Here is a 19,680-nt window from a genome sequence, read left to right as displayed (position 1 = left end):
TTAATTGTTGTATTCCATGATGACATTTGTTTTAAGTTGAATCGAAAGATGTTTATAAGTTGAAATTGGAAGTTGTTGGATAAAGTTTTGTTTCCGAATGCTATGTATCTTTGTTAAATGTAATATAAGTATGTTTGTTTGGTTAAGTCGAAATGTGAAATCCCATCGTTTGATGAATATTTTTTTAAATGCACTATGATTTTCGCTTATAATTGCGGGGTAGAATTGGGGTGTTATATCGCTCGTCTATGGAGATTGTTCTTTCAAAAGAAACTACTTGAGTTGACTTTTCTTCTCCTTCTTCTCCAAACAAACTCTTTGATGAAGTTACTGAAGATTCTTGAACACATTAATTTATCTTTCAACAGTTGGATTAACTCATTGAGTTTATTGATGATTTTTTATTTCTTATATTTTTCCTGAAAGTTGCATACATTCATATCTCTTGATTTATGGATTGGATCACGTCTCTGATTCCAATTCTCAACTATTAGATATTTGTGAGCGAAGAAGTTTCTAACATGGCTTTTAAGATTCCTAAAGGTTGAACACCATCAGTGTAGATACCATTTCCTCTTGTTCGATACTTAGAGAGACTCTATGAATCATTTCAAGAGTGCCCACATTTCCTTGGCACAATTACATTTAAAACCATGAAGAAGTTTATTTTCAATTAAAGACATGGACAAAAAGTGTTTTGCTTTAAAATTAACTTTGAAATTTATCTTGTCTTCTTTAGTTCAAAGGAAATTAGGTTTATCTACTACTTCACCATTAACATAATGAGTAAGGATAAATAGACCATTGATTATTGTTTTCAACAATTCAAGATTAATGCATTGAATGAAAATTTTAATTCTACCTTTCCAAAATTCAAACCTATCTCGACTAAATGATGAAGGTGTGCTAAGGAAAGTCCTCTTGTTAAAAGAAGTATTGGAAGTCATCTTCATCCTGAGTTAGGCTTAGTTGCCACTTGTTGGACATGTGAATTCATACATAAGAGGGGGATGGGTGAGTTATGTAGGTTTGAAGACGTTGATTTAAAACAAAATCATTTTTAAAATCAAAGTTCGAATTTTTTTAAACCAAATGATTGAATGAGCAACGAAAAAACAAAAGGAAAGACAATAAAATAAAGAGATAAGGGATAGAGAGATACACCATAGATTTATACAGGTCCAATCTAAGTTAACCTACTGTTATCCCCAAGAATTACTCTTAAGAGTATACAATAAACTTAAAAGATTTTAGAAGAATATGCTTGTGAACCTCCATATATAAGGAAATGATGTCTTGAGGCTAACTTCCAACCAAACAACGAACAAGGCATAAAGTGGATATCCTCCAAACCAAATAGAGATTTTTCCCTAGCTGGTCTCAAACCCAGATAAAGTTATTAGTTGGCTATCCTCTAAACCAAATTGGGATTTTGTACAGGCTGACCACAAACCGAGGTAAGATTTTATACTGGATAGTATCAAATCAGATGAGCTTTTACCAGATTGAAATTAGGAATCATGTCAGATTTTAACCAGGATAATCTTGAATCAATGGAGCTTCTAATCACAATGAGCTTAAGAGCAGTTGTGGAGATTTTAATAGCTGATCTTCATGAACCAAAAGAGAGGTTTTTCTTCTTGGTAAACCTCAGGAACCAAGTGGGGACTTACTAGAACAATCCTAAAACTAAACAAGATCTTTTAATAGGTTTAGTTCGCAACCAAAATAAATTCACACGGAAGAAATACTTACTCAATATATAATACACTATTGGTAAATCGATAGTTAAGCCCTATCTAGAAAAAGATCCTCACTTAGACTCAAGAATACTCTTGAAGCACTATGGCTAAATATATGTGAGAAAAATGAGAGGTTTAGTAAAAATGATGAGATAAAAGAAAATGAGATCAAATCATGTTTTGTTGATATAAAAAGTGATATAGAAGCTCTCTATTTATACACTTAGGCATGGTATAAATTTGGAAACAATCCATCAGCCAAATCAATGCCATAATTGATTAGGGTAATCAATTATTGACCTCTAATAATCGATTATTCAAGTCACAAATAAAAGGTTTTGATATTGAGCTATTATTAATTATGAAGAGATAGTCCTCATCGATTTTAGACTCAACTTTGTGAAAATTATCGATTAGGTCATTAGATCTAATTGGTTATTCACTTAGAAAAAATCTTCCAATCAATCAAACACTTCCCTAATTAACTGGCTAGGCCATAAAAACATTTTCTAATGATTTAAATAAAATATGAGACAGATCAAATATTTTTAGTGTGTGTACGTCTGTGTGTGATTTTTCCATAGTACTTTCATAGATACCCTTGTTTCTTTACAAGACACTGGTCACCCAGATACACATGACCAGACGAGCTTCCACATTTCCTCTCTTTCATAAATTTGAAGCTTCAAGTCTTGGTATCATTAACTTTGACTTAAGCAACTTACAAGAGCCTTGAATCTTCTTAATGAGGTTTGAGATACCTTCATGTTGATTACCATCATATGAGAGTTGAGAGGTTAAATCACCAGCGATCCTTGAAACAAAAGTATTCACTTGAATGTCGTTCTACAACATTGTTGACTTGATTCAAGAGGATAGTTTAATTTATGAGGATAGATTTATCAACTATCTTGAGCATTTTCAACCGTTTGAGTTATTTTCAACAAATACTGCTTTCACTACATACAGTTTGATATTAAGTGTTGTCATCATCGAAACTAAATCGTTGCTCAATTCACTTGCATCTTTGTTGTCAAAGAGCTACACCACCTTAGATCACCTTGACAATACACGCAAGCACATAAATCAACACAAACTTCACTTGACAGACTTGTGGGATCTTTAAGATGGCAGTATGATTGAATTAAATCACTTTACCCTCTCCAAGACCTCATGCTTGAAGGACTATGGACTGAGATAGTTTTATTGGGGCTAAGAAGGAATGGTCCATAATGGAACCCCAAACTAAGTATCATTGTATGAACGCTGGAAGCAAATGAGGTCACCAGAAGCGCTAGAAGAGGTGTTGACTTCCCGAAGTGCGCTGCAAGTTGCTCGTTTGGTCCATGACATGCACGTGGTCTATGAGGTATTTTGGGAGTAATGATTTAGAAATACCAGTCAATAAGAAAAGTCCTTTTCCCCATAATTTGATGAAGAATGAGTCTTCTCCACGATTCTAAACATTGAAGAAGGATTCTAATAAAATGGCAACTTTTTTCGTAAAAACATTTTCACAATCTTAACTCATTTTAAATTAGTCTCATTTATAGCTCTAATATCAACCACATTAGTAAATAGTCATCAATTGATTAAAACTTAAAAAAATGCTTAAATCTTTAACAACGATGGACATTCTCTCTTAAAAATAATATTAATAATCATTTTTATTTTCACAAATAATTTAGTAATTTAATTTTAGATACTATTTCGATAAAAAAACAAATCAACTTTAAAATTACCAGTTTATCACAACAATCAAATTACCACTTTATCAATATTTTGGACATATTCAACTTCCCGCAAAAAATACCAACGGCTCTATAGTGGCATTTTTGTTATTCCCAATCAACTGAATGGCACTCTACCAGAATAACAATCACTACATCTTAAACTCTCTTCATTCAACCTTCCACCCCTTACAACAAATCACACGAATTCCCTGTTTTACCCTCGAAATCATACTCAATTTTCAAATCTTACCCCACACTGAAAAAACACTTCTTTCTTTCTTCTCTCTCGTTTCTCGTTAACCTTCCATGGAGCTAACCATGGCGAAACACGGTCTCCTAAGAAACATCATCGTCCGCGTGTTCTCCTTCGCCGTTCTCATCTTCGCCGCACGCTTCGCCATCATCGTCACCGTCCGCGGCGGATCCTGCGACTCTTCCGACTTCTGTTTCTTCTCCGAAAATCTCAACCTCACCGCTCCCTCTCATCTCGCCGGAGATACATTTTCCGGCAAGAATTGGCGCCGCTCCGTTGAATACTACGCCGCTAGCTTCCAGGATCTGATCGCCGAGGGTTTTCTCTCAACGAATTCTAAAGCCTTATGTATCGATACTCCCACCGGAGAAGATGTATTAGCGTTGAAAGAAATCGGCGTGGTTGATTCCGTCGGGATTTTCAAGAAACCGTCACCGCCGTTGATCGTTTACGGAGATGGTCACCGGCAGCCTTTCCTAAAAGACTCCTTCGACTTCGAATTCTCCGGGAACGGCGGGTTAGAAGAATCCTCTAAACCGGCGGAGTTCGCCGCGGAAATCTCCCGGACTCTCCGACCCGGCGGATTCTTGGCTGTTCATACGGCGGCTAGAGACGCTTACAGCTTCAATTCGTTTCTTGAATTATTCAATTGCTGTGAATTGATCAGAACAAGAGAGATCAACGGTGTTGATTCATCGACAATTCTCGAGATTTTGATGAAAAAGAAAACCCTAATTTCAGCCCCAAATGGAAACTCAGTGAAAAAGTGTTCTATTCCAAGGTACAAACGTGAAATAGTGAAAACTGCAGAAACATTGATTATTGAAGAACCATTGAAACCATGGATTGCACTGAAAAGAAACTTGAAGAACATAAAGTACTTAACTTCATTGGTTGATATAAGTTTCAAGCGAAACTACGTGTATGTCGATATCGGATCTAGAAGCTATGGATCAAGCATTGGAAGCTGGTTCAAGAAACAATACCCGAAACAGAACAAAACGTTCGAGGTTTATGCGATTGAAGCCGATAAAGCCTTTCATGAAGAGTATAGAGCAAGAAAAGGTGTAACTTTGTTACCCTATGCAGCTTGGGTAAGGAATGAGACATTGTTCTTTGAGATTACGAGAGACCCGAGTAAGAAAATCACGATGAATGGACGAGGGATGGGGAGGATTAACCCGGTTCAGACATCGTCGAGCCATATGGGCGATAAGGATAAGATTCAAGGGTTTGATTTGGCAGATTGGTTGAAGAGTGTTGTTACGAGTAAGGATTTTGTGGTTGTGAAGATGGATGTGGAAGGAAGTGAGTTTCATTTGATACCTAGGTTGATTCAAACTGGGGCAATTTGTTTGATTGATGAGCTTTTTCTTGAGTGTCATTATAATAGGTGGCAGAGATGTTGTCCTGGGAAGAGAAGTGCGAAGTTTCAGAAAACGTATTCGGAGTGTTTGGATTTGTTTACTTCACTCAGAAATATTGGAGTTCTTGTTCATCAATGGTGGTGATAATCCATAATCCATAGAACAAACTTATGTTGTGTGTATATTTTTTCTGCATGTTTTTGTCACATTTTTTGTATAGGGTGTTATAAGATTAAATTGATTCTTTTGTAGATACTTTTTTAGGCAATTGTTAATATCAATACAAATGAAGAGTTTAATGATTCAAAGTTTTTGTTTATCAGATTAGTAGCATTTTGTTGTTGCTGATATTTCTGTCTTAATGTTGCTTATTTTTCTTGAGTTGCATGTTTAGTGTATGGTTAAAGATATTCTAGTGAAATGTAACACTGATGTAGACATGAACTGCTATAGATAAGAACACAGCTTCAATCTAAAGGGCTGTATTACATAACTTGTGCTACTGTCTGCTGGAGTTGGATTACTGCATTTTTCTAAATAAATTTTGGCATGTATTCATCATCATACCATATGTTCATCTTCTATAGTTTAGATACAAACAGTAACCGAATTAAAACTGTGACAATGGTTATTGATAAGTTCGCCTGCATTAGGAAAGCTACCATGCATTTAGATAGTTTTTTTTTTTTTTTAAGTAAATTTTAATGGAATTTAAGATCCATGTGAACAAGTTTCCTAATTGGCTTAAAAATTTATTTAAGTTAGTGTTCAATATATCCACATAGTTTTCACTAACCATATGAAACTCAAAAATTTCTATTTTTCTTTTTTTTTTTGAGATTGAAATCTAGACACACTGCATCTAAAAGGCATCTCTATTCAAAAAAAAAATTCTGCAATTTCAGTCTCCAGATTATCCCTTAAAAGAATATTGCATGTATGTTTTATTTGGGTGTGTCAAACAAATGGGTGAATTTGGAGTTCAAAATCTCGACACATTCATTGGACAATATTTTACACATTATGTGTCTTTATTTCAAAACAAGAGTTGGACCCGAATTTCAAAATTCAGACAAACTCCTAAATATTTTTATGAACCCCTTTGTTAATAACTAGGAGGAAATTTTTATATCATTTAAAAATCATATATTATTCACACAATAAACCATACACATAAGTAAGCCAAAACTGATATCAAATTTTCATAATTCATTCTTAAACGATATATCAGTCATTCATAAAATACAATTAACCATATAAATTTTCAAAAGTTTTACAAAATACAAATAAAAATACAACTAACGTGTATATCTAATGTGCATGTTCCTCCTCTTCTGTAACGCCCGTATAATTTTAATATTAATTTAATCAAGAATATTGAATTAATAATTAGAATTATTAAGGATTTTGTGAAAATAATAAATAAATAATGGCTTGTGGCATTTGGGCCATGTGAGAAATAGTAAAAGAGGGGGTGTGATATAGGAAGGCCCTTTACTAATAATATTATTATTTTCATAAAATAATTGAAATTGGGAAGAAAGAAAGAACGTGAAAGAACAGAAGTCTGAGGAACGAGGAACGTGAAGGAGAACGGTAGAGGGAGAGACCAAGAATCAAGAATTTGTCTAAGGTAAGGGGGGACTTATCTGATTATCATCTATTATCGGGTTAGGGGTTGATAATACTGAATAGATGTGGAATTCGGGTCGATTGAGTTATATGATAGGTTTAGGGATTGAGTCAATTGTATGATGTTTGATCTCTATGTTTGAATCTATGATGACTGCGTTGTTATGGTCTCAATTGATGTGTAATTGGTGTATTATAAGACGTATTTTGTGTTGTTTGTGCATTCTATTTCCCTAGGTTCGTACTGGTATGGTTTGGGTGTGTTTGGAATGCATAGAATGCTGTTTTCTGCAGGTTGGGGTTTCTGAAATCGCCGGTTCGCGCCGCGTGCACAGGGTGGCGCCGCGAACAGGTAGGCAGAATGCCAGGAAGTTGTGATACGCTCAGGTCGCGCCGCGTACCTGCGTTCGCGCCGCGAAGGCGTAACTTTTTCTCGTTTCGCGCCGCGTGTGGATGTTTGCGCCGCGAACAGCTTAGCAGAGAGCCAATGAATTTTGGGACGCTCAGTGCGCGCCGCGAACTGGAGATGGCGCCGCGTGCTGTTGGTGTTTTTGAGATGTTTTTTTAAAAGTTCAAAGATGTATAACTTTTTAACCGTTGGTCCGTTTGATGCGCCGTTTTGAGCTAAACGAACCTTGTAGGATAATCTATATGATGATGATTGATTGGTTTTTAGAGTGATGAAAATACATGTATGCTATTCTTGTTGAATATGATGATTGGTGCAAATACGTGTATGTTGTGTATATGATGATGATGGAATTGTGATTGAATGATGTTAATATATATGAACATACTGGAATGATGATGATGATGCTGATGATTGATGTTGATGATGGTATAAGTATGTTATATATGTTGCATTCATTCATATTCATTGATGATACTGTATCCATAAGGGTGTGTTGGATCAGTGAAGGGCATGATTCCCATCGTGTGGAATTTGTGCTGGCAGGGCCGTATCTTGGACGATGTTGGATCGGTCATGGGTTACCCCCATTTGATGATGATTGGTACCACATGCATAGTGTCAGTTCATACATATGCATAATTTATAACATGATTGGATGTATTCCAGTGTTGTAAATGTTGATGATGTGTTGCTTGTTGTTTGATTGTTTGGAATGTCTGTATGAAACAATTGGGTGAATGATACAACTGTGATGTGTTATTACTTTATAACCTTATAACATTTGTTAATTATGATGAGACTCACCCTTACATGTTGTCATTTTCAGATTGAGGATAGCGGCTGTTCGACTCGGTGAGGATTAGCTCATGAGTCAGGGTCTTAGTAGCGTCAGGTGTCATGCTCTGATAGTTGTAACACTGGGGACGCGATTTGTTTAGAGTTTATGATTATGACTCTAGTTATGTTTGATGTTTTGAAGGATAAGTTTTGAAGATGTTAAACTTAGTCCGTTTTTGATAAATTTCCGCTGTGTGAACATGAAACGTTTTAATTTATGATGATTACCTCAGTGTATGCATGACATGACTGAATGATGTTTGTTTATTATGAATTGTGGCACCCTTATTTCATGTACTCTGAATAATTGTTTTAAAATTGCCGCGGGGTTAGTAAGGGGTGTTACAATAGTGGTATCAGAGCATAGTCGGTCGTTATGACCAGAGTCTTAGTGTCAGTTTTGCTTTCCTATGTATGCGACTAGTAAGAGTTAACTGTCGATACTTCTGTTCTGATTAAATTGGTTGTGATTTAAGCAGAACAATGGCTGGAAGAGGAGGAAGAAACGATGATGCTATCGCTGAGGCTCTGGGCATGATTGCTGGTGTGCTGGGAGGAAATGCCAATGGAGCTGCGATCGGTGCTGACAGGCAGCTGAACAGCTTTCAGAGGAACAATCCTCCATTGTTCAAGGGCACGCATGATCCTGAAGGTGCTCAGAGGTGGCTTAAGGAGATCGAGAGAATCTTCAGAGTCATCGATTGTGCTGAGGATCTGAAGGTGAGGTATGGTACTCACATGTTGTCTGAAGAGGCTGACGACTGGTGGCTTACTACCAGGACTGAACTGGAAGCTGACGGTGTGGCTATTTCTTGGGCTGTGTTCAAGAGAGAGTTTTTGAGAAGGTACTTTCCTGAAGACGTGAGAGGTCGAAAGGAAATTGAATTTCTGGAACTAGTTCAAGGTAGCATGACAGTACCAGAGTATGCTTCGAAGTTCGTGGAGTTGGCGAAGTACTACGTTCACTATAACAACGATGAAGCTAGTGAATTCTCGAAATGTGTCAAGTTCGAGAACGGTCTCCGTGATGAGATTAAGCAGGGTATCAGATATCAGAGAATCCGGAGATTTGTAGGCTTGGTAGACTGTAGTAGGATCTTCGAGGAAGATAATCTCAAGCTGAAGTCATCTCACTCTCGCGAGTTAGTTGACAGGAAAGGGAAGAAGCCTATGGATAAGGGTAAGCCATATGGTAGAGGTAATCCAAAGACTGGTGGTTGGAAGAAGCCTAGTGGGGGAGGCTCCAGTGCTTTTGTCAAGTGCTATAACTGTGGTGAGGTCGGGCACCGTAGGAATGAGTGCAAGCTGAATCAGAAGAAGTGCTTCAAGTGTGAAGAGGTGGGTCATGTTGCCGCTGATTGTAAGAAGAAGATTGTGACTTGTTACAATTGTGGTGAAGAGGGTTACATTAGCCCACAGTGCCCTAAACCGAAGAAGAACCAAGCTGGAGGGAAGGTCTTTGCTTTGTCTGGATCAGAAACCACTCCGGAGGATAGATTAATTAAAGGTACGTGTTTTATTCATGGCACACCTTTAGTTGCGATTATTGATACTGGAGCAACTCATTCTTTTATTTCTTTGGATTGTGCTGAGAGGTTGAATTTGGAAATATCTGAAATAAATGGAAGTATGGTTATTGATACTCCAGCGTCGGGGTCAGTAACTACTTCGTCTGCATGCTTGAATTGTCCGGTTGATATTTTTGGTAGGGAATTCGGGATGGACTTAGTGTGCCTTCCGTTGAAACAACTTGATGTAATCCTGGGAATGAACTGGTTGGAATTCAACCGTGTTCATATCAACTGTTTTGCGAAGACGGTAATCTTTCCTGAAGAAGTTCATTCTGATGATCTGGAGATGACGGCTAGACAAGTGGGTGAAGCTATCAAGGACGGTGCAACAGTGTTTATGTTGTTCACATTGATGAATGTGAAAGAAAAAGTGGCGAGTAGCGAATTACCTGTGGTGTGTGAATTCCCAGAAGTTTTTCCGGAAGAAGTGAATGAATTACCACCGGAAAGAGAAGTGGAGTTTTCTATTGATTTAATTCCGGGAACTAGCCCAGTGTCAATGGCACCATACCGTATGTCACCGTCTGAGCTGACAGAACTGAAGAAGCAGTTGGAAGAATTGCTGGAGAAGAAATTCATTCGTCCTAGTGTCTCTCCGTGGGGTGCACCTGTGTTACTAGTGAAGAAGAAAGAGGGTTCAAGGAGGTTGTGTGTGGATTACAGACAATTGAACAAGGTTACTATCAAGAATCGGTATCCCTTGCCGAGGATTGATGATTTGATGGATCAGTTGGTTGGAGCATGTGTGTTTAGTAAGATTGATCTGAGGTCTGGGTATCACCAGATTCGTGTGAAAGACGATGATATTCAGAAGACCGCTTTCAGGACAAGGTATGGACATTACGAGTATTCGGTAATGCCGTTTGGAGTTACTAACGCACCTGGTGTATTTATGGAGTATATGAATAGGATATTTCATCCTTATCTCGATAAGTTCGTGGTGGTGTTTATAGATGATATCCTAATATATTCTAAGAATAAGGAAGAACATGCAGAACATCTCAGAACTGTGTTAGAGCTGTTGAGAGAGAAGCAACTTTTTGCCAAACTGTCGAAGTGTGAATTTTGGTTAGAAGAGGTTAGTTTTCTTGGACATGTGATTTCTAAGAATGGTATTGCTGTTGATCCTACAAAGATAGAAGCTGTGTCTCAGTGGGAAGCTCCGAAGTCAGTGTCAGAGATTCGTAGTTTTCTTGGCCTTGCAGGTTACTACAGGAAGTTCATTGAAGGATTCTCAAAGTTAGCATTGCCGTTAACTAAATTAACCAGAAAGGGTCAGGCTTTCAGTTGGGACGTAAAATGCGAGGAAGGATTCCAAGAGCTGAAGAAGAGGTTGACTAGTGCTCCTATTTTGATTTTGCCGAATCCGACAGAATCATTTGTGGTATATTGTGATGCTTCACTGATGGGTTTAGGTGGAGTATTGATGCAGAACCAACAAGTGGTCGCTTACGCGTCGAGACAACTCAAAGTGCATGAAAGGAATTACCCGACTCATGATTTGGAGTTGGCAGCAGTGGTTTTTGTCTTGAAGTTGTGGCGACATTATTTGTATGGGTCGAGATTTGAAGTGTTCAGTGATCATAAGAGTCTGAAATACCTATTTGACCAGAAGGAACTGAATATGAGGCAGAGAAGGTGGTTGGAATTCCTTAAAGACTATGATTTTAGTTTAAATTACCATCCGGGTAAGGCAAACGTAGTTGCTGATGCTTTAAGTAGGAAGACTTTGCATATGTCTATGCTAATGGTGAAGGAATTGGATTTAATTGAACAATTCAGAGACTTGAGTTTGGTATGTGAAGGTACTCCTACTAGTGTTAAGTTGGGTATGCTGAAACTAACCAGTGGTATTCTTGAAGAGATCAGAGAGGGCCAAAAGGCTGATGTCGAATTAGTCGACAAGTTGACTTTGATTAACCAAGGCAAGAGCGGTGAATTCAGAGTTGACGAGAATGGTATACTGAGGTTTGGAAACAGAGTTTGTGTTCCGGATGTTGCTGAACTCCGAAGAAATATTTTAGAAGAAGGACACCGTAGTGGATTAAGTATTCATCCTGGTGCTACCAAGATGTATCATGATTTGAGAAATCTATTTTGGTGGCCTGGAATGAAGAAAGAAATTGCTGAGTTTGTGTATTCTTGTTTGACTTGTCAGAAGTCAAAGTTTGAACATCAGAAGCCATCTGGATTTATGCAACCAATGTTTATTCCTGAGTGGAAGTGGGATAGCATATCGATGGATTTTGTTTCGGGTTTGCCGAGAACTGTTAAGAATTGTGAAGCTATCTGGGTTGTGGTGGACAGATTGACAAAGTCTGCACATTTCATACCGGTAAGAATGGATTATCCGATGGAGAAGCTGGCTCAATTATATATTGAGAAGATAGTTAGTCTGCATGGTATTCCTTTGAGTATCGTGTCAGACAGAGATCCGAGATTTACGTCTAAGTTCTGGGAAGGTTTGCAAAAGGCTTTGGGTACTAAGCTGAGACTGAGTTCTGCTTATCATCCACAGACGGATGGACAGACTGAGAGAACAATTCAGTCGTTAGAAGATTTGTTACGTGCTTGTGTATTAGAAAAAGGAGGTGCTTGGGATAGTTATCTGCCTTTGATTGAATTTACCTACAACAACAGCTATCATTCGAGTATAAGTATGGCTCCGTTTGAGGGATTGTATGGTAGGAGATGTAGAACTCCATTGTGTTGGTACGAAGCTGGTGAGAGTGCTGTGATTGGACCAGAAATTGTACAACAGACTACGGAGAAGATTAAGATGATTCAAGAGAAGATGAGAGCTTCTCAGAGTCGTCAAAAGAGTTATTATGATAAGAGGAGGAAGACACTCGAGTTTCAAGAGGGAGATCATGTGTTTATGAAGGTTACTCCTATGACGGGTATTGGTCGAGCTTTGAAGTCAAAGAAGTTGACTCCGCGTTTTATTGGACCATTCCAAATTTCAGAAAGAGTGGGAGAAGTGGCGTATCGTATTGCGTTACCGCCAATGCTTGCCAACTTGCATGATGTATTTCATGTGTCTCAATTGAGGAAATACATTTCGGATCCGTCCCACGTGATCCAAGTGGATGATGTACAGGTGAAAGACAACTTAACGGTTGAAACGTTACCTGTGAGGATTGAAGATAGAAGACTGAAGCAATTGCGGGGCAAGGAAATAGCTTTAGTCAGAGTAGCTTGGGGAGGACCAGCTGAAGGAAATGTTACCTGGGAGCTAGAGAGCCAGATGAAGGATTCGTATCCAGAGCTTTTTACCTGAGGTATGTTTTAGAGGACGAAAACTCTTTTAGTGGGGGAGAGTTGTAACGCCCGTATAATTTTAATATTAATTTAATCAAGAATATTGAATTAATAATTAGAATTATTAAGGATTTTGTGAAAATAATAAATAAATAATGGCTTGTGGCATTTGTGCCATGTGAGAAATAGTAAAAGAGGGGGTGTGATATAGGAAGGCCCTTTACTAATATTATTATTATTTTCATAAAATAATTGGAATTGGGAAGAAAGAAAGAACGTGAAAGAACAGAAGTCTGAGGAACGAGGAACGTGAAGGAGAACGGTAGAGGGAGAGACCAAGAATCAAAAATTTGTCTAAGGTAAGGGGGGACTTATCTGATTATCATCTATTATCGGGTTAGGGGTTGATAATACTGAATAGATGTGGAATTCGGGTCGATTGAGTCATATGATAGGTTTAGGGATTGAGTCAATTGTATGATGTTTGATCTCTATGTTTGAATCTATGATGACTGCGTTGTTATGGTCTCAATTGATGTGTAATTGGTGTATTAAAAGACGTATTTTGTGTTGTTTGTGCATTCTATTTCCCTAGGTTCGTACTGGTATGGTTTGGGTGTGTTTGGAATGCATAGAATGCTGTTTTCTGCAGGTTGGGGTTTCTGAAATCGCCGGTTCGCGCCGCGTGCACAGGGTGGCGCCGCGAACAGGTGGGCAGAATGCCAGGAAGTTGTGGTACGCTCAGGTCGCGCCGCGTACCTGCGTTCGCGCCGCGAAGGCGTAACTTTTTCTCGTTTCGCGCCGCGTGTGGATGTTTGCGCCGCGAACAGCTTGGCAGAGAGCCAATGAATTTTGGGACGCTCAGTGCGCGCCGCGAACTGGAGATGGCGCCGCGTGCTGTTGGTGTTTTTGAGATGTTTTTTTAAAAGTTCAAAGATGTATAACTTTTTAACCGTTGGTCCGTTTGATGCGCCGTTTTGAGCTAAACGAACCTTGTAGGATAATCTATATGATGATGATTGATTGGTTTTTAGAGTGATGAAAATACATGTATGCTATTCTTGTTGAATATGATGATTGGTGCAAATACGTGTATGTTGTGTATATGATGATGATGGAATTGTGATTGAATGATGTTAATATATATGAACATACTGGAATGATGATGATGATGTCGATGATTGATGTTGATGATGGTATAAGTATGTTATATATGTTGCATTCATTCATATTCATTGATGATACTGTATCCATTAGGGTGTGTTGGATCAGTGAAGGGCATGATTCCCATCGTGTGGAATCTGTGCTGGCAGGGCCGTATCTTGGACGATGTTGGATCGGTCATGGGTTACCCCCATTTGATGATGATTGGTACCACATGCATAGTGTCAGTTCATACATATGCATAATTTATAACATGATTGGATGTATTCCAGTGTTGTAAATGTTGATGATGTGTTGCTTGTTGTTTGATTGTTTGGAATGTCTGTATGAAACAATTGGGTGAATGATACAACTGTGATGTGTTATTACTTTATAACCTTATAACATTTGTTAATTATGATGAGACTCACCCTTACATGTTGTCATTTTCAGATTGAGGATAGCGGCTGTTCGACTCGGTGAGGATTAGCTCATGAGTCAGGGTCTTAGTAGCGTCAGGTGTCATGCTCTGATAGTTGTAACACTGGGGACGCGATTTGTTTAGAGTTTATGATTATGACTCTAGTTATGTTTGATGTTTTGAAGGATAAGTTTTGAAGATGTTAAACTTAGTCCGTTTTTGATAAATTTCCGCTGTGTGAACATGAAACGTTTTAATTTATGATGATTACCTCAGTGTATGCATGACATGACTGAATGATGTTTGTTTATTATGAATTGTGGCACCCTTATTTCATGTACTCTGAATAATTGTTTTAAAATTGCCGCGGGGTTAGTAAGGGGTGTTACATCTTCCTCGTATATTGCAATGCATGTCGTGCTTCTGCTAAGATTTCTTTTAGAATGGCCCTACCAAAAGTGCCTTCATGAAACTCTCCTCTAGCTATGGTCTATCTTCCAATAGCAATAATACAATGGCTTATAAGTCATACAACCATAACATGGTCCGCTTTTGCCATTGCCTCTTCTAGTAACTCTTCATGAGTTGTCCTCATGAGACCTCCTTATGGCTCTAGTGTCATGTAAGAATGTGACACCCTATAAAATTATTAGATTTAATCGTATACTCCATGGACGAGGAGCTGACACATTACGTACATTCTCGGGCATCTGATGTTCATGGTAGTATACAAATATTACATCAATATATCTAGGGAGAATAATGGCAAGAGCATCAACTATGGGGTCCTTAGATATATCTTGCAGATAGGGGTGGCAAAACGGGCCGCCCGCCCCGCCTTATGCCCGCCAAGTAAAATGGGCATCAAAATCATGCCCGCCCCGCCAAGGTGGCGGGTTGGCGGGCGGCGGGCTTACCCGCCTATTTTTATTTATATTTTTTTAATAGATTAATATGCTTTTTTTACCTTTTAATTAAACTTTTCACTTATTTTTTAAAACAATTTTTTATAAAAGTAATTTTTTAGCAAATTTACTCTAAAAAATATTACATATATTTATAAATAAATGTATAAAATAAACAATCAAGAATTGCAATTATTAGAATTAACTAAAAAAAGTGGGTTTTAGAGGAGGAGCGGATTTTGGCGAGCGGCGGGCTTTGGCGGGGCGGGTATGGCGGGCGGCGGGTTTTGGCGGGGCGGGCTTTGGCGAGCGGCGAGCCTAAAATCCCAACCCAACCCGCCAATTTTTGGCGGGTGCGTGGGCGGCCCGGCGGGCCCCGGCCCGTTTTGCCACCCCTACTTGCAGATACCTAAAGTTTTGCCATACTCGTCCAGGTAGATGCAGGTAATAAGTCAAGACCCACATGCCTGTCATCTAGAATACCAAGATATCACCTCCAACGATCGTATCTGACGATGCTCACCGTACACTGTAAAACAGATATCATCCACAAAAATGCGGTCAAAGCAAGTTTACACGACTTAGTCGAAGGAGTACCTCTGAGTAGAATAAATGAGCACATACGTGGAAAAACCTCATAGTAATCTTCAACACACTCCTAGGCGACGATACGTAGAAAATGTTAGAGGAACATATTGGAGAATTTTTCACTTGTGTTTTCTAAATTTCTTATTCTTTTAAAAAAATAGGTGGCTCCAAAAATCCTTCTATGTTTTTGTTATTTTATCAACAAAAATTCTATCAACTAATTAAATTTATAACCACTTTTAATGTTTTACTTAATACATTGATATAATTGTTTTGAAATCAAAATAGACCATACACAAAAATAAAAACAATGAAACAACAATGTCCCGTGTCAAAGCCATAGTAACGTATAAGAGGGAACCAATAACTCTCTCTCTATGTCATCCATCCACACATGATCACAATTCTCTCCCAAATGGGTTTCTGTTTTCCCCTCTCCTCCTTCCCTCAAAGTCTCTCAACCACTCTCTTCCTGCTCCATCCATGGACTCAGACAAAGACAATCTTATGCATGATGGACCAGAATCACAGTTTGGAGGATCCTTCATATGCCACACTGCCAATCGAATCAACTCTAGAGGATATTGGTTAGGCGAAAATCCCCTTGCTTTTTCTGTCCCTCTTTTCTTGATCCAGGTTTTCATCATATTCATCTTCACAAGATTCAGTCATGTTCTTCTCAAGCCCTTTGGTCAACCTTCTTTTGTTTCTCAGATTCTTGTAAGCTTATTTTTCTATCATTTTTTGTCATAATGAGAATCAATGAATCAATGTATCTGATATGTTTGTTTCTACAATGTTTGTTATTTTTTTCTCTAGGGTGGTGTAACTCTAGGCCCTTCAATTCTTGGTCATTACTCAGCTTTTACAAACAATTTTTTCCCGGTAAGAGGACGAAACGTGCTGGACACGTTAGCGTTTTTCGGGTTCATGATATTCATTTTCCTGCTTGGGGTAAAGATAGATCCAACCATCATTTTTCGGTCGGGTAAAAGGACGTTCGCTATCGGGATTTTATGCTTCTTTGTTCCGTATACTCTCAGCGGGTTAGTCGCTGTGTTTATCAACCATTTTGCGTCATTGGATCATGCTATTTCGAAAGGCCTTCCGACTGTGGTGGAAATTCAATGTATCACTGCCTTTCCGGTCATTTCGTGTTTTCTGACTGAACTTCATATCCTCAATTCGGAGATTGGACGGTTGGCTTCGTCGTCTTCGCTAGTATGCGATGTTTGTTTCGGTTTAGTTATGATGTTGAAGTTTGCAGCGAAACTAACTTCCACTAAATCGATAGGCGTGACCATTGGATCGCTCTTTTCGTCCGCGCTTCTTGTTTTTTTCATCATTTTTGTTGTTCATCCAGCTGCATTGTATGCTATTAATCATACACCAGAAGGGAAACCTGTTCAAGAAGTTTTTATAATTGGAACTTTGATAATACTAATATTCTGTGGATTCATCGGCGAAGTTATCGGCTTAGACGCAATTGTTGTATCTTTTATGGTAGGGTTGGCTATACCAGATGGTCCTCCATTAGGTGCAGCATTAGTAGATAAGCTCGAGTGTTTTGTTTCGGTCGTGCTTTTACCGTTGCTTTTCGCTGTCGTTGGAATGAGGACAGATGTTTTTGCTATACAGAAGATGAAGACTTTGGGGATAGTTGAGTTGATTATTTGCGTCGCATTCATCGGTAAAATATTAGGGGCTTTATTGCCTCTACTTTTCTATAGGATGCCATTTAGAGATGCAATATCTCTTAGTCTTATAATGAATTGCAAAGGCACTGTTGAATTGGCATTGTTGATGAACATGAAGTTAAAAAATGTAAGTTTATGTTTTGCTTATTCATGTTCATATGCTTTGAGTAAATATCATTTTAGTCCTTGAAATAGAATCGGTCGGTCGATTTAGTCCCTCAATATCAGGGACTAAATTGACCGATTCTTACAATTTCAACGACTGAAATGTCTATTAACTTAAATTGAGCTAGTATATTGAATATAAGACTAATTAGTTAGACGCGTTTTTCTTAATGTGTTGACAGGTTTTGGATGATGAACTGTTTTCAATTCTGGTTCTTACTTTAGTGCTTGTAACCGGCATTGTATCGCCGGTGGTGAAAGCTCTATATGATCCTTCTAGAAGATTTCTTGCTTATAAAAGGAGAACAATCTTGCATCACCCAAGCGAAGAAGAATTTAGAATACTAGCTTGCATTCATAAAGAAGATAATGTGTTGGCTGTTTTGAACCTACTTGCTGCTTCGAATCCATCTGAAAAAGCCCGCATCGATTTAGTTGTACTACAGCTTGTTAAGCTTGTTGGAAGAGCTGCATCCGTGCTTGTTTCGCACAAGCCTCGCGATAAGCCTGGCGAAAAAATCTTCAATCCGTTCACCAAATTCGAAGATGTGTATAGAGGAAAGGTAACACTACATTGTTATAAAGGTATCTCACCATATGCAACAATGCACAATGATGTGTGCTACTTAGCACTTGAAAAAAGAATAACTTTCATAATTATACCTTTTCATAAACAATGGATAATCGGAGGAATGGCCGAGTCATCTTTCGCATTCAAGCAACTCAACAAGAATGTTCTCGAGAAAGCTCCTTGCTCGGTTGGTGTCCTAATTGATCGCGGCAACCAGAAGAAATTCTGGTGCGGTTACATGAACGAATCAACATATCTAGTTGCCGTGCTTTTCTTTGGAGGCGCAGACGATAGAGAAGCCCTCGCATACGCGAAACGAATGTTGGATCAACCTAATGTAAATATTACTCTCTTTCATTTTTCGTCGGCCGAAAACGACGTTGTTGGCGGTACAGATAGAAGCAAAAAGCTTGATACTCAAATATTGAGCGAGTTTAGGCTAAGTGGTTTTAGGAATGATAGAGTTACGTATAAAGAAGAAGATGTCATGAACGGAAGAGACGTGCTTTCGGTTATCGAATACATGGAGAGTTATTACGACCTCGTTATGGTAGGAAGGAAACATGAGGATTCACAGTTGATGTCTGAACTTAAGAAATGGAAGCATGGTGAGTTGGGAACTGTAGGAGAGATTCTTGCTTCTTTGAACATTGGTGCTAAAACATCAGTTTTGGTTGTGCAACAACAAACTAAATTTTGGGGGTCACGTGATCCAGAGGAGTCTACACATTTGAGAAGAGTAAATATATAGCAATGTTTGTAATATGACAGAAACATTCTTATGTATAGATTTTGTTTTTTCTTTGTTCTTTTTATGTAGATCATGTTTCTTAACAACTTGCAAATTTGCTTTAATCCCATATACTTTGTGAGCAAAATGCTTTTAGGAGCTGAGGCAAGACATCATAAACTACAACTTGGAGACTCAAATACAACATTCACTCCTATATAAGTGGTATATTTACAAGGATCAATTACATATTTAAACCAATAACGAATCGATACATTTAGATTTTGGGTGATCTGAAATAAATTGGACACTCAATTGGTGATAATATGGTCACTAGAGCTTTCTAAGTTTCAAACTGACTTCAAGTCAAGAGAAGCAATCAAATCCCAAGTCATAGTATAGTACTATTCAATATAGTTGAATGTTGCATTGTCTCCAACTCATTGGTTCTCATTGGTTTATGTTTTGATTGCTTGTGTTTTAAATTTTGATTTTGTTTATATATTGTTATTGAGTCTCTTTTTTTATTGCGCATTTTAAGGTTGATTTTATAAATATGTGTTTGTCATGCATAAATCAAAGTGTATGGTTATAATTTAAGCAATATGCTTTAAGTAAATTTATTGAATTTTTGGATCAATAACTATATTTG

General features: G+C 38.1%; 2 protein-coding genes across 2 annotated transcripts; both read left to right on the top strand.

Annotated features, from left to right (window-relative positions):
* The first annotated feature begins 3,569 nt into the window (after positions 1-3,569).
* Positions 3,570-5,398, top strand: LOC131656256 (uncharacterized). Its single transcript, XM_058926006.1, has one exon. It carries the CDS (start codon positions 3,782-3,784, stop codon positions 5,237-5,239), a length of 1,458 nt encoding a protein of 485 aa, XP_058781989.1. The 5' UTR covers positions 3,570-3,781; the 3' UTR covers positions 5,240-5,398.
* A 10,783-nt stretch (positions 5,399-16,181) lies between these two features.
* Positions 16,182-19,226, top strand: LOC131656255 (cation/H(+) antiporter 15-like). The gene is made up of 3 exons (XM_058926005.1): positions 16,182-16,585; positions 16,685-17,689; positions 17,910-19,226. The coding sequence occupies exons 1-3, from the start codon at positions 16,187-16,189 to the stop codon at positions 19,047-19,049; spliced, it is 2,544 nt and encodes an 847-aa protein (XP_058781988.1). The 5' UTR covers positions 16,182-16,186; the 3' UTR covers positions 19,050-19,226.
* The last annotated feature ends 454 nt before the right edge of the window (positions 19,227-19,680 follow it).

This window comes from Vicia villosa, linkage group LG3 (assembly GCF_029867415.1).
Source record: "Vicia villosa cultivar HV-30 ecotype Madison, WI linkage group LG3, Vvil1.0, whole genome shotgun sequence".
In the NCBI taxonomy this organism is placed as follows: domain Eukaryota; kingdom Viridiplantae; phylum Streptophyta; class Magnoliopsida; order Fabales; family Fabaceae; genus Vicia; species Vicia villosa.
Note: the sequence above shows the minus strand (reverse complement) of the source record. Positions and strands in the feature narration are given on the sequence as shown.

Coding starts and splice junctions, on each gene's coding strand:
- LOC131656255 (XM_058926005.1), top strand. CDS start 16,187: ATGTCCCGTGTCAAAGCCATAGTAACGTATAAGAGGGAACCAATAACT. Junction 16,586..16,684: donor CTTTTGTTTCTCAGATTCTT/GTAAGCTTATTT, acceptor TTTTTTCTCTAG/GGTGGTGTAACTCTAGGCCC. Junction 17,690..17,909: donor TGAACATGAAGTTAAAAAAT/GTAAGTTTATGT, acceptor ATGTGTTGACAG/GTTTTGGATGATGAACTGTT.
- LOC131656256 (XM_058926006.1), top strand. CDS start 3,782: ATGGAGCTAACCATGGCGAAACACGGTCTCCTAAGAAACATCATCGTC.